Source organism: Hippopotamus amphibius, chromosome 4 (genome assembly GCF_030028045.1).
Source record: "Hippopotamus amphibius kiboko isolate mHipAmp2 chromosome 4, mHipAmp2.hap2, whole genome shotgun sequence".
NCBI classification, from domain to species: Eukaryota; Metazoa; Chordata; class Mammalia; order Artiodactyla; family Hippopotamidae; genus Hippopotamus; species Hippopotamus amphibius.
The window spans coordinates 107,176,780-107,190,906 of record NC_080189.1 but is presented as its reverse complement, the minus strand read 5'-3'; the positions used below and the strand labels follow the sequence as shown (position 1 = coordinate 107,190,906).

Sequence of the window (14,127 nt, the reverse complement as noted above, 5' to 3'; positions counted from 1 at the left end):
GCCTGATTTCAGTATCATTGTGTCTCAGGGAGCAGGGAGGCCTGAGGAGGGGGAGAGAGACGGGGAGTGGCCCATCCGTGGAGCTGCCAGAACACACAGCATTTATCAATTAAGTTCACCATCTTATAAGGGCAAATTTGTGGCGCCCCAAAACAATTACAATAGTAACATCAAAGACCACTGATCACAGATCACCATAACAAATGCGTATAATAATAACAAAAAAGTTTGAGATATGGCAAGAATTACTACCATAATGTGACAGAGATGTGAAGTGAGCAAATGCTACTGAAGAAATGACACTGATAGACTTGTTCCATGCAGGGTTGCCACAGACCTTCAATTTATTAAACAAACAAACAAACAAACCAAAAACCACAGTATCTGCAAAGTGCAGTAAAGCCAAGTGCCATAAGAGGAGGTGTGCCACAGCGAAAGAAACCATAAACAAGACTAAAAGACAACCCTCAGAATGGGAAAAAATAATTGCCTATGAAACAACGGACAAAGGATTAACCTCCAAAATATACAAGCAGCTCATGCAGCTTAATACCAAAAAAGCAAATAACCCAATCCACAAATGGGCAGAAGACCTAAATAGACATTTCTCCAAAGAAGACATACAGATGGCCAACAAACACATGAAAAGATGCTCAACATCACCCATCACCAGAGAAATGCAAGTCAGAGCCACAATGAGGTATCACCTCACACCAGTCAGAATGGCCATCATCACAAAATCTGGAAACAACAAATGTTGGAGAGGGTGTGGAGAAAAGGGAACTCTCCTGCACTGTTGGTGGGACTGTAAGTTGGTACAGCCACTATGGAAAACAATTTGGAGGGTCCTTAAAAAACTACAAATAGAACTACCATATGATCCAGTAATCCCACTCCTGGGCATATACCCAAAGAAAACCATAATCTGAAAAGAAACGTGTACCATAATGTTTATTGCAGCACTCTTTACAATAGCCAGGACATGGAAGCAACCTCAATGCCCATCAACAAATGAATGGATACAGAAGATGTGGCATATATATACAATGGAATATTACTCAGCTATAAAAAGGGATGAGATGGAGCTATATGTAATGAGGTGGATAAAACTACAGTCTGTCATACAGAGTGAAGTAAGTCAGAAAGAGAAAGACAAATATTGTATGCTAACTCACATATACGGAATCTAAAAATGGTACTGATGAACTCAGTGACAAGAACAAGGAAGCAGATACAGAGAATGGACTGGAGAACTCGAGGTTTGGGAGGGGGCGGGGGGTGAAGGGGAAACTGAGAAGAAGCGAGAGAGTAGCACAGACATATATATACTACCAACTGTAAAATAGATAGTCAGTGGGAAGTTGTTGTATAGCAAAGGGAGTCCAACTCGAGGATGGAAGATGCCTTAGAGGACTGGGGCGGGGAGGGTGGGGGAGAGTCAAGGAAGGGAGGGAATATGGGGATATGTGTATAAAAACAGTTGATTGAACTTGGTGTACCCCCCAAAAAATAATAAATAAATAAATAAATAAAAATTTTTTTAAAAATGTGAAGCAGGAAAAAAAAAAAAAAAAGAGGAGGTGTGCCCGTACTCTAGAAGGCTTAGGTCATGTAAGCTCTAGGTGGGTTTCTTTGACAGCCCTCATCTCCTGCTGTCAGCATAGGGTCTTCCTAGAGATAAACACGAAGCGTGTGGCAGGTGTCAGATGGTCCAGAGTTGCTGCAGTGATTTCTGGCACTCACCATATCACGGCCATAGCCACTCAGGTACTCCAGCCCTCCCAGGATCTCCTCTGCTACTTTTGTCTGCAGCAACTCAGGACACCACACCAAAAGGCTAGCTGGACGGAAGGGCATCCTTTGCCTGAGAAGAAGAGCTTTTCAGCCGCCGAGTGCTTGGAGCTGCCGCAGGGAGCCCTTGGTCAGATGCCCGCGGCCCCAGAACACCTGCCCGCATGGGAGCCCTGCTCGCGCCCCTCTCTGTTGGGACCTTGTCTCTCTGCCCTCCTCCTGCTCACGTTCTCATCTACGCCCTGGACCCTCACCGTGGGCGACTGGAGCGGAGCCTACGAAGGAGCCCACTGAGGCTGGGACTCTCAGGGTCCTTCCTTCCATGCTCACACCCTCCTGCAACACTGAGCAGTGATGGGGCAGATCTGTGCTGATACAGAGACTGGGTCACAGTGGTGAATCTGTCAGTCCCGTGCTCCCAGACCCCACCCTCGTGCTGGCCCTCTTCATCCTGCAGTCAAGCATCCTAGAGGGGTCCCCTCACTCCGTTTTCCTTAATTAAAAGTTGACTGTAGATGAACAATCCGCATCACAGTGTCCAAGCAACATGGAGAGATGTGAAACCTGTCCTAGACGAGTTAAAATAACACAGCTGGGAAGGACTTACGCGCTCGGGTCGTGACTGGCACCAAGGCCCTCCACAGTTCTTAAGATTAAATCACCAGCAAATAGGTTTAAATGGAAGAGCTTCCCTTCTGAAAGGAGCTTTTGCTGTGTGAACTGGCCAGTCCTCTCCTGTGCGCCTGATCAAGGAGGTGGATTCTATGCTGTTGCGTCTGAGGCCCCGCCTGTGGTCTGTGGGGGCAGGGCCGTGAGGGCTTCCGGACAAGGTGTCGCTGTCACTGGGCGGGGGTGGGGGAGAAGGGGTGACTTTTTGAGGAATGTAGTTTAATCCTTACTCTTTCCCTTTCCTGCAAGTGCTACATGGACCCTCAGTTACTATAAACACAGAATTGTTTCCCAGTCGTGCTGCAGGCTGGTAGATGAGACTGCATCTCCGTTCTCCTCACCATTTCCTCTCTAATATCGTCGGCTTGTTCTTTGACTTCTAGACGATCCTTGCACTGCATAATGCTAAGCAACAGAGTTACTGTCCCCATCGAACGGCCAGGCGCTGACCAAGTGCTGAATGTGGAGGAAGGGACCACTGGTCAGAAAACACAATAATACCTTCTGTTTCTCTTTGCAGAGTCCGTTTGGTGGAAAGAGGATCTCCTCATAGTTTGCCCCTCATGGAATCAGGAAAGGTAAGTATTGAGAGAAGGTGTGTGCACCTGCATGTAAACGTAGTCTCAGTCGATCGGCTTTGAAAGTTTAAGAAATACGTGGTAGATTTTTTTTTTTCCAGAAAAGTTGTTTTGAATGTAATATATCAGGACTGATTTTGGCCATGAGCACAGATGCTCAAAATGACAGTGTTTTTAATGAGTTAGGTTTTTTTCCTCGTGTAAAAGAAAGCACCAGGGGCTGTGGCACCTTCTTTCTTGGCCTCCGTTCCCAAGGGTACCTAGGGGTCTGAGGTGGCTTCTGCAGCTCCAGCCTTCCTTTGCACGTTCCAGCCAGAGGAGGAGAAGCAGAAAAAGGAGGAGGCAAAAAGCGCGGACCGTAAGGACGGCTCCTCAGCGGCCTCTCTCACACTGAAGTACCGCTGGGCTTGGTCCCAGCTGAAAGGCAGGGGGCAGCATGATGTTGGTTCTGAGTGTCTGTGGACCTAGCTGACAGTTAAGAGTTTGTTCACTGTGGAATTGGGCAAAGGATGGTTATCAGGGGACAGTGCGTTGTTCCTGCCATGGTGGTTATGTTGTTTACAGCACCAAAGTGCAAGAAATGTATTTAAAACTAAATGAAGACTTTTTTTTTCTTTCTTGGGTCCAATCTGCAGCTCTCTTCTCCACTTAACATAATTCTAAAAGCATATTGCTTTTGGACCATTTACAGTCTGTGTCTACATGACTGCCCGTTAAAATTCTTGGTTCTAAGTTGGCTCTAAGGTGGGACGTAGCGCTACCCACTCACCCAACTTGCTCTGGTGGGCCGTCCGTCAAGCGTGGGGTGTTAATTAGCTGAACTGAGACGAGTTCTGTTCTAAATCTCCAGAATCCACTTTTGCTTCGTTACGTGGTTTCAGTGGAGTCTGGAGCATTTCTGAGCTCAATGTCCATTAAGGAGGAGGTGCTTAGTATCGACGTTGTGCTGGAAGATGTCTGCCTGCAGGAAAAGCGGGCGGGGTGGTGCAGGAGGGGCGGAGCCGTAGGGGTATGCCCTCAGTGGCGCAGAGGACGCATACGAAATTCTATTGTGCAGGCACTGAGGTTGTTAAATTATATCATTTATCATGTTTCTGTTCAAATTCTTAATTTCAGGATCACTTTAACATAGGCACTGTCATTGTAATAATTACAATAAAATGTAATTGTTTTGCTGAGATTACGTGACGCTGTGGTATGTAATTTTGATTTAAAACCATTGATTTTCTAAACCATTTTAACAAGGAAAATAGGCACATGGCATGAAGGCAAGGTCAAGGTTGATTGTGTAGTACCTACCTGTATGTTTGTCCGCTGACGAAACTCTTCTTTCCCATGTAGATACTTCCAGGGGTTCGGATCATAATTGCCAACCCAGAAACGAAAGGACCATTGGGAGACTCACACTTGGGTGAGGTGAGTTCTGGGGACTCACGTGGGTGAGGCAAGGTACAGGGTGTCCATGAAAGTTCAGGATTACAAAGTGGGATTTCCTTAAGGGAACATCATAGATTCTTTGAAAAGAGGAAACTTCACGAGTATGCGCTGAGTGTCCTTGTTTCCCAGCCCTGGCTTTGTCTTCACGGCAGGAAAGCCCCTCACCCAGAGCGTGGTGGAGACCCAGAACCATAGCAGCACCAGCAGCCGTGGCAGGCGGGCTAGGGACCCGACAGGTGTTTACCTGGGTCAGAATGTACTTTCACTGCCTTGGGTTGACAGGGAACCTGACTGGTGACTCCCCGCCGGCCGCCTTGTCCCGCACGCTGCCGGCTGTGGCCACAGGGAGGCCCTTCCTGGGCTGTCATCCTGCAGCTCACCCTGTGCGGGCAGCCAGGTGTGCCCGCCTCTGCCTTCTCCCGTGCTTCTCTCTCCGACTGACTTGCTTCTTCCAGCACATCTGCCTCCCCCACACTGCCCCATTTTGCTCTCTGAGACCAAGCCCACAGTGACCGTGTCCTGCCCGCAAGGACCCTCTTGCAGGGGCCGCCTGCATGTGGTCAGCTTCCCCCCTTCCTTCTGGCCGCACACAGAGCACTGCCGTGGCTGGCGCCCACCTGCACACCAGCCCCACCCCCTCCCGGAGTGGTGCCCGGGCACGCGCGTGTACCTCGTGAAGGGGTGAGTAGTGGTGAGGTGTGAGTCCTGACCACTGCTCTCCCCCCAAACCCTTCTTCCTCTTGGGCGGTTTTTTGCCCCTCACTTGTCTCTCTATGTGAAGATCAGAAGTGAGGTAACGGAATTCTATACAGACTTTATTTAGGAATTTGCTTTAAATACATGTCGAGGAAGGAAATGGGGCGTAGCACCCGCCATCTCAGGCACTGGAGGCGCTGCTGAGGGTGCTGTCCTCGAGGCAGGCAGCCTTGTTCAGAGCTGAGAGTGTGCACTGGGCAGAGGGGCAGGGACTGCTGCACCCTGGTGCTCTAGTGGGACGGCGTCTTCACAGGTGTCCCTCCCCCTTGCTCTGCGGTGCGCCCTCCCCTCCAGTCGGCTTCTGCGTTTGCTCAGCAGGTGGGACTGAGGGCCCCCTGCTAGCCCCGGACGCCTCCAGGCCTCACCTGTGTGGACACGTGGGCTCCTCTGCCTTGTCCCTGGCTCTGCTCCGCTCACAGGGTCAGCACCCGTGTCAGTAGGTCTTTCTTTCCCGTTTCCCCAAATACCACACTCAGGCATTTTTTGTCCTCTGTTTTTTGATGTTACAATGCCTTTCCCTCCTAGAGTTTGTGTTGTGTTGTTTTATTACAATATATTCCCAGAAGTATGCAAACCAAGTGAAAGGGAAAAATAAATCATAAAGCTTTTTAACATTTTGCCAGCCTTTTGAATAAATACAAGGAAACTCATACAATCTCGTTCATTTGATGTTTATTTCAAAAGCCCTCAATCCATCTGCTTTAATAGAATTCTCAACAGATGATGGCTTGGTTGTTTGCTCAGCCATGAGCTTGCTGTTGTGCCTTCGTTTCAGTGAACTTTGTGGCGTCTGTGTCTCCCCAGGAACCTGAATTGTCTTGTTTTTGCAGGCCAAGGACAGTTTCAATAGCACGGAATATAATCTGTTGAATTGTAAGTCGTTTCTGCCCTGGATATCATCTCAAGCTAACTCATCCAGTTATATTCTGCTTCCTTAACAGATCTGGGTTCACAGTGCCCACAATGCCAGTGGTTATTTCACTATTTACGGAGATGAATCCCTCCAGTCAGATCACTTCAACTCGAGATTAAGTTTTGGAGACACACAGACAGTTTGGGCACGAACAGGCTATTTGGGGTTCCTGCGGAGAACTGAACTTACGGATGCAAACGGAGGTGAGATCCCAGCAGGCAGCAGGAAGGTCCTCAGACCCCGGAAGCCTGTCCGGGATTTGGGATGCCAGTCCCAGGAGGACGTGCGTGCATGTGTGCTTGCGGCAAGCCAGCCTGAAAGCAGCCAAGGGGGAGAGAGCAACAGCAGCTGAAGCCGCGTGTCACACGCTCTGTGCTCCCCCATGAGCCAGGAACACCTTTAAAACCAGGGGCGGGTGCCAGGTGCCGCGTTGTCCACACAGTGCCTGTCAGGGCCGCTCACCAACCGGTCGCCAGCCCTGGGGCTGCCAGGCCCACCCAGCCCTCCTGAAGCTGCTGTTCTCTGCCAGGCAGGAGGCATCGGCCCCGGCTGCTCTGCACTCCCGCGCCCCTCCAGTGGGCCTGGGGCCACAGGGCGCCTGAGGGGCTGGCACTGGGCGTGGGTGTTACACCGAACCAGCACGTGAGAGCCTGCCTACCCCTCAAGCCTTGGCTGACCCTGGAGTCCTTCCTCCATGCCTTATTTCACTAGAAACAGGCAGGACTTGGGTGTTGCACAGGGATGGGACCTGAGGCTTCTTGGGGAGATCCTACCAGACCCAGACCCAGAGGTCAGCGAGGTGTCCTACCCCGCCTGCCTGCTGGGAGCTGTGCCGACCTGGCTGAACCAGCATGAGTTTAGGGGAAGAGCACAAAAATATTCTGGTGGTCATTTTCAACCTGGAAGAGTCGTAGACTGTTACTTGAGAGTGCTGTCCAGGGTTGCTTGGAGAACTAAACTTAGACTCCCCAGACTTCCCAGGAGGCAGGGCCGGTCCCATCCTGCAGAGCCCGGGGGCTGGGACGGTGGGGTCCCACGGCAGCCGTGGTCAGAAGCCGCCAAGTAACTGCCTCCGTCTCGTCTGACTTAAACGTCAGTCGCTTCTCTCAAACTCACCCTGATAAGTTTACTACCCTGAAGATTAAAGATGTCTCCTTGTTTTTAAGGAAAGATGGACAGATGGCATGTTGTCACTGTCCCCAGCTTTGCACGATGGATGAGAGTAAATTAACAGTTACACGAGCTAAGGGAATCTGCCATCACGGGCGTTCTCAGAAACTACGCTCCCTCTTCTGTTAAGGCCTCACGTGATGGAAGCAGAGGGTACTGGGCGTAACTTTGGCTGTGCCTCTGAGGGAGCAGGTCTGCTGGCCTGTGTCCCGGGCGGTGCTGATGCCACTGAGGGACGTGTGGAGGCTGCTTGCCTGGGGTAAGGGGAGGGACGCGCGGCGCCTCTGCCCGTGCCTTTCCCCGAGGGGCTCGGGCTGCAGAGTCTCCCTGGTTGAAGGGAGACAGCATCCCTTGCTCAGCAGTCTCTTCTTTGCATCTCTTGCGCATTCAGGGGTAGCACCCGCCGTCTTATTTTTTAAGCAGCTTGGGCAGCCTTGCGGTGATGCTCACGTGGTTTCCATTCCCCATGCAGAGCGCCATGACGCCCTCTACGTGGTGGGGGCCCTGGACGAGGCCATGGAGCTGCGGGGCATGAGGTACCACCCGATAGACATCGAGACCTCGGTCATCAGAGCCCACAAGAGTGTCACAGAATGGTGAGGATGGGCCCCGGGGCCTGGGCAGAGTCAGCTCTGCAGGGTAAACCTGAGCCTCTGAAGAGCACTCCTGGTGCAGAGTTGGTGCTTTTCCTGAGAGCAAAGTGCCGCTGGCTGGGTGGTGTTTCCTGGGAGCCATTGATTAGGATTTTGTTAAGGAAGGCGTGATGTAGGGGAAGTAGACCGTCCACGGGAGCCTAACCCAGCGTGCCTGTGGGAAGACCTCGGGCTCCGGGAGAGGCCACGTCAATATGTTGTCAGGGACACGTCACCCACCCCAGCCACCCTCAGGGGGTGAGGGGCCTTGGGGGCCACACTCCTCCCTGGCCGTGTGGCTGGCTATGGTGTGGCCTGGGGGCTGCAGCGCCGACCACCTGCTCAGGGCCTCGATGTGGCGGTTGAGAGGGAGAAGCAGCTTCAGCACCGTCGGCTGCAGGTCTGCTCGTCCCCTCCGTCCCCGGGCTGGCAGAGGCCGACGGAGCCCGTTGGGAAGCTCGGCGCAGGAGCCCCAGGGGAGGCTCGTTCCAAAGTCTCTCGGGAGCAGTTTTCCCATGGGTGGGTTGGTCTGAGATTGTTGGCCGCCTCTTGTTAGCTGACGCGGGCAGGTGTTCTTGCCACGCACGGCACTGAGCAGAGGACTTGGCAGACAGAAGGGTTGGGTGGGTGGGAGAGCTTCGTCCCCGCACGGCGCCGCGTTTCGGGGCGAGCAGTGATGGGGCGCGTCTGAACCCAAGCCCTCTGCCTGCCAGAGCTGCCTCTCCACTCTTGCGTCGAGGGGGCAGAAACCCCAGGAGGGCATCAGCCCAGAAACTGGCAGGGGCCCACCTCAGTTTCCGTCTAAATAGCTGTAAATACCAATCACAGGCTTCCGTTTTTCTATTTTTAAGAAAATAATTTCGACTGGCTTGTATTCCTCCCCCAAGTATTTTCTTTCTAGTTGAAAAGGTGTCATTTCCATTTAAAAGTGTGCGGCAAGGGTGCCCCTCATGGGTATCTTGTTTCTGTTCTGAGCGTTGCTCATGTGCTGTGAGCCCTCCACCCACCTCTTCTCATGCAGCCCCAGCAGGGAAGGAAAGCCCTATATTATTCGGAAGGTTTCCCTTCCTCGGAGTCTGTGCGGTACAGTGACTCTGCTGTCATTCCCCTCTTCCTTGCCTGTGGGCCCCCCCGAGGCACCGCCGTCCGTTACTTTGTGCAGAGAAGGACACCAGCTCGTGTCTGTGATGCCTCGCGACTGCGGCCTGCCCTCAGCCACCGCGGCCCCAGGAGAGCTCTAGCAGAAGGAGCGTGGCGGCTGCGGCCCCTGGCCTCCCGGCGAGGTTCCCCTGCCCCCGCCCCCACCCCGGTTACCTGTGGGGTCCGAGGGGGTCCGATGCTGCGCTGTCGATTGCAGATGCCAGGGTAGGATGGCCCCCAGCGGGCGCGGAGCAGTCACGGGCGACTCAGGGACGGCAGTGTGGACACCTGTCGTCTCTGAACGGCTCCCGGCGGGGCTGTTCCCTTAGGTGTATACACGCGGCACAAAGCAGAGTCCGTGTTTCCCTTTCGTGTCTGTGCGTTCACTGGCCACACGGAACAAAATACGCATTGTTTCCTAACAGGCGTACCCTCCACTGTCAGGAGACGGTAGTGAGTTTTCCCAGACACTGCCTGCCTCACAACTGAGACAGAACCTTCTCTGTGTCTGGCTAGAGAAAGAAACCAGCAGCCCACATCAGGGCCCCGGAGCCTGGCCCGTCCTCCATGCGGCTCCGCTGGCCGGGGCGGTGTGTGTTAAGGTTCTTAAATAACCGCGTTTTAAAAGCCCAACTATACAAGGTTAAGGTGGCTTAAAGTGTAAAGCACTGGACTTAGGCTTTTACAAATTGGGCAGACAGAATACTCTGGGTGGCCCTCCTGTGGAAAGATCCGAGGAAGACATTTCTGGATAAATCTCCAGCGTTCTCCAGGAGTGACCCCACGAGTCAGGTCTCACTGCACTGCCCTCATCTAATCTCAGTGCTTTAAACAGGAACCAGTCAACGCGCCTGGGTCTGCAGTTGGCTGCTGAGCTGTCTGACCCCAGCGTGTCTGGAGCCCACAGGTCAGCTGGGCCAGGGGCTGGTGGCTCTTCCGCACACGCTTTTGATCCCCCTGGTGGCAGCGGCAAGTCAGGAGCAGCCCAGCACCCCGCTGCCCCCGCCTCAGCGACAGTCCTGCCAGCCGCGTCACCCGAACCCTAACCTGGTCACCGGGCCTGGTAGACTCCACCCTGAGAGGCCCGTGCGCAGATCCAGGGAGGGTGGGGCGCAGCTGCCCGGTGAGAGCAGGTCTGTGGGAGGCGCACGTGGGGGAGTGTGGGGCCGGTCGGGGGCCAACAGGCCTGAGGCGGCCCGCGCCCGGGCAGGTCCGCGGAGCGCCCGGGCAGGTCCGCGGAGAGCCCGCGGAACATCTGGGCCGGAAGCGGGGCCTGGCGTCCGCTCCCCGCTGCACAGTGATGCTTCTCTCTCTTCCAGCGCCGTGTTCACCTGGACCAACCTGCTGGTGGTGGTGGTGGAGCTGGACGGGTCCGAGCAGGAAGCGCTGGACCTGGTGCCTCTGGTGACCAACGTGGTGCTGGAGGAGCATTACCTGGTGGTGGGCGTGGTGGTGGTGGTGGACGTGGGCGTCATCCCCATCAACTCGCGCGGCGAGAAGCAGCGCATGCACCTGCGTGACGGCTTCCTGGCCGACCAGCTGGACCCCATCTACGTGGCCTACAACATGTAGGCACCCCCGGAGGCTGGCCGCCTGCCCGCTGTCGCCAGGGTGCGGACGCCAGGGCGGGTCCCGGGCGGGGCCTCCGCCCCGCGGGAGGGCGAAACCCCCGCTCGCCCTGGGCGGCTCGGCGTGAGACGTGAAATGTGAAGTTTGCGCGGAAGGACGTCGCGTTGCTGCCTCCAGTTTGTCGGAAAAGCCCATTTCAAAACCTTTCCTTTCTTTTTTTTTTAATGATTGGATAATAAGTGCTTTCTTCGTAAATGTGGTATTTTGTTAAGCCAAAATAGCAATTAAAAAAAATATTCTGCCCTCCAGGTGGGTTCTTTTAAACAATTTATGTAGTGTGACAAAGAATTGTTTTCTCTGTTTTAATGTGTCATGAAATCTTAATGCCATGGACCTGCTACTAATTTAAGCCATTGCTGGAGCTCATCCTTTTAGGACAGTTTGTTGAGGTACGAGAAAACCTTCCAAATAGCACCTTCCAATTAGATTGTAGCAGCTTTCTTTGTCAGAAATGTGCTGAAGAAACAGGCTAATAATCGGCCTTTGAAGTTAGCATAGAATGAGAAGAAATTATAAATACGGTGTATTTCGGCAATTACCTTGCAGATATCTTTGTACTAAACTAAAAAGATAAAATAAGTTAACTTCATATGTAATTATGTACAAAACGTTTAATTTATTTTGATCTCTTTAGAAGTATAACAGAGAAAACATTCAAGAATATTAAAGTCTTGTAATGTTTGCTAATATAAAAAGTGTTGTATTATCTTGCGTGGATAGCATCACAACAAATATATATATATGAAATATAAATTCACTAAGAACAGAGGAGATTTTAAAGTTTAAAACGCAGAACCTGTCACTTGCATGGTGTCCCCTCCACTGCACGGTAGATAGACTCTCGCCCTGCTGCTGGTGTGCGCGCCCGACGGCCAGCGGTGCCGTGGGAACTGTTGCTCGGGAACCGGAGACCAGCAGGCGGCGGCGGCACCCCAGAGGTGGCGGGCTGGAGCTGGCCGTGCACGTCTCCCTCCGCTGCAGGGTCGGACGGACCGTCGGTGCCGCGTGTGCCCGCCGCGTGCCCAACGCACGGCACGGCCCAGGGAGCAGCTGGCCTACAGCACGCACTCTCTCAGCTGCAAGAATTCGTTGCACAATTTCCATCGTTTTGGTTTGTGTCGCCTTTTCCTGGTTCTCGGTACGAAAAGGAACGTCGTCCCGCAGTCGTGTGCAGCGGGTAGTGCTGACCCCTCGCGGCCCTGAGGGAAGAGACTCCCCCGGAGGGGTTGCGCCTGGGGAGCCCACCGCCAGGACGTCGGAGCTGCTGGCTGGGGCCAGAGGCCGCCGTCACTGCACCTTCTGCAAGGACACGCGTCTGATTTCTGTCTCTTGCTGCTGCCACCCCACACGCCTGGGAACCTCCAGCGCTCCTCTCACACCCCTGGCTCCTCGCACACCCCTGGCTCCTCGCATACCCCTGCGTCGGACCGGCCTGGCCGCGCCCGCTCAGTCTGCGTGAGGTCCCCTTGGTGATGGCCCCGGGGTACCCTGTGGGGGCCTGTGCGGGTCTGCACGACTGAGATTGCTGCTGGGAGATGAGAGCCTTTCTGTGAGGTTGTCTTATCGCCCTTTGCTCGTGTGCTGGCAGTGAGCCCTTTGCTACAAGAGAGTTTTGTTTGACTTCTGAGATCCAAGGCTAATTGCTGTTAAAATTTTAAGTGGCATATTTTTTTTTTTAAATTTGTCTGCATGTGGGGTGCATTCTTCCATCTCCACAAGTCATTTGATTTTTAAAATATTGTTTGACTTCATTGCTGTGTATGAACACTTCTCTACATGCTTCAGATACACATTCCCACAGTCTTCTGCTTCCTAAGGGGGACAAACCCCACCACACAGAGAAGAGACACTTACACACGCCCACCTTGTGTAAGGGGAGGAGTTTAAGGCTTCGGGTCAGACAATGACAAGGAAACGGGACTGCAGGTGACTCGAGAGGCCCAGCAAGGGGGGGAGGTCGGTCCTGCCATCCTGAGTCAGTGTTGAGGTCCAGAGGGCTCAGGGCTGGGATTCAAGTTCTGTTGTGCAAGAAGAAGGAAAGGAGACACTAAGTACCACCGTTTAGCAATAAAGGAGGATCGTTCTGTACTAGAAACTGTGCTGTGGACGAGTCATTCATGAGAACGTAACCCGTGTTTGTCTTGCAACCTTGTGCTTTTGGAGTCAGACAAAACCGTGTGGTCACCTTGCACAAAGGAGGGTACACAGCGGTCACTGAGACCCAGACCAACCCGACAGGGCGGCCCCCTCATGGTGCTTGTTTATTATATCTATTTAATCCTGCTTGACACTTTACCCGAGGGAAACGGTCCCTCTTACCAGTCGGATGCTAGCTGCGTTATTTCATAGTGTGGTGACTGGTTAGAGAAATTCATGTGCTCAACCAATCACGGTTTCAAACACAATTTTTATGTGCAAAGGACGGCAACCTTCTCGTATGTTAAACCACCAGTAAGCTTTGTACATCTGTGATAACGCCTGTTTTATATTCAAATGAACAAATAAAAGCTTTTATTTTTGTTGCTCTGAAAATAGCAGTTTCTTACTTGGTCCCCTGGAAAACTGGGCCAGCTTCCATCCCAGGAAGGAAGTGACTCCTACCAGGAATGTATCTGACTCTGTTTACATAATTTGTTGCGTTACTTATCAATACAGATAATCATACTTTGAACAATGTTTAAATTTTGATGTGGGCATTTACTGCTAAAAAAATTCCTATGGCAACAAATGTTTTGTGAAATGTTTTTTTAAATTCTTTTAAATATATCTAAATATATTTGTTCACATTTTGCTCCAAGTGTACAGATTATTGGTAACTTTCAGGGACGAGGAGTGTGTCTGTGTGCACCTAATCTCTGCTGCTCCTCTGCAGGAAGCTTTCCCAGGACGTGGGTCTCGCCTTCGATTCCAGCCCAGGCTTATCTGTGTTTTGATCTTGGCTTCGTCTCTGGGAAAGTAGCAGCAGGTTAGCTGGCCTCCAGCTTGATCGCTGTAAAAGGATAAGTTTCATACATGTGAAAAGCAGTAATACTGATTCTGCACACAGATCACCAGGCTTCACCTGAGTGCCTTTGTGTCACAATTCTGCTTGTACCAAGGCCATCCCACTGGTGGAGGTTGTGAGTGTGGGTGGCTGGTGCAGACCCCCTATGCTGGGTGACTCAGAGTCACCCCGCGTGGCCGTGCTCTGGGCAGTGTGTGCCCATGTGTGCGTAGTTTCCTCTGATGCCGCGTTCTACGCCCTCCTGCACAACACTGAGGTCTGGAGACACGGTCAGGAGTTTGTCACTGGCCAGTCACCACGCTGGGCCTTACGTCCTCTTGGATGTCTCGGTGCCCCGAGTCGCATGGTCTCTCCGCCGCGTGGGACACGGTGTCACTGCTGCAGAGGAGAGAGGTTCCGTTTCCTAAA

The 14,127-nt window shown here is 52.6% G+C and overlaps 1 protein-coding gene across 5 annotated transcripts in view; it reads left to right on the top strand.

Annotated features, from left to right (window-relative positions):
- The window catches only part of DIP2C (disco interacting protein 2 homolog C), a 368,761-nt gene extending 355,326 nt beyond the window's left edge, over window positions 1–13,435 (top strand). For 3 of the 5 annotated variants that reach the window (XM_057730680.1, XM_057730678.1, XM_057730682.1), the window contains 6 exons: window positions 2,981–3,038; window positions 4,380–4,454; window positions 6,173–6,347; window positions 7,787–7,910; window positions 9,922–9,993; window positions 10,406–13,435. In XM_057730680.1, coding sequence (XP_057586663.1) covers window positions 2,981–3,038; window positions 4,380–4,454; window positions 6,173–6,347; window positions 7,787–7,910; window positions 9,922–9,993; window positions 10,406–10,658 — 757 coding nt within the window. In that variant the 3' untranslated portion in view covers window positions 10,659–13,435. The remainder of the gene's footprint in view (window positions 1–2,980; window positions 3,039–4,379; window positions 4,455–6,172; window positions 6,348–7,786; window positions 7,911–9,921; window positions 9,994–10,405) is intronic. The other 2 variants (XM_057730681.1, XM_057730679.1) reach the window with 1 other exon arrangement.
- The last annotated feature ends 692 nt before the right edge of the window (window positions 13,436–14,127 follow it).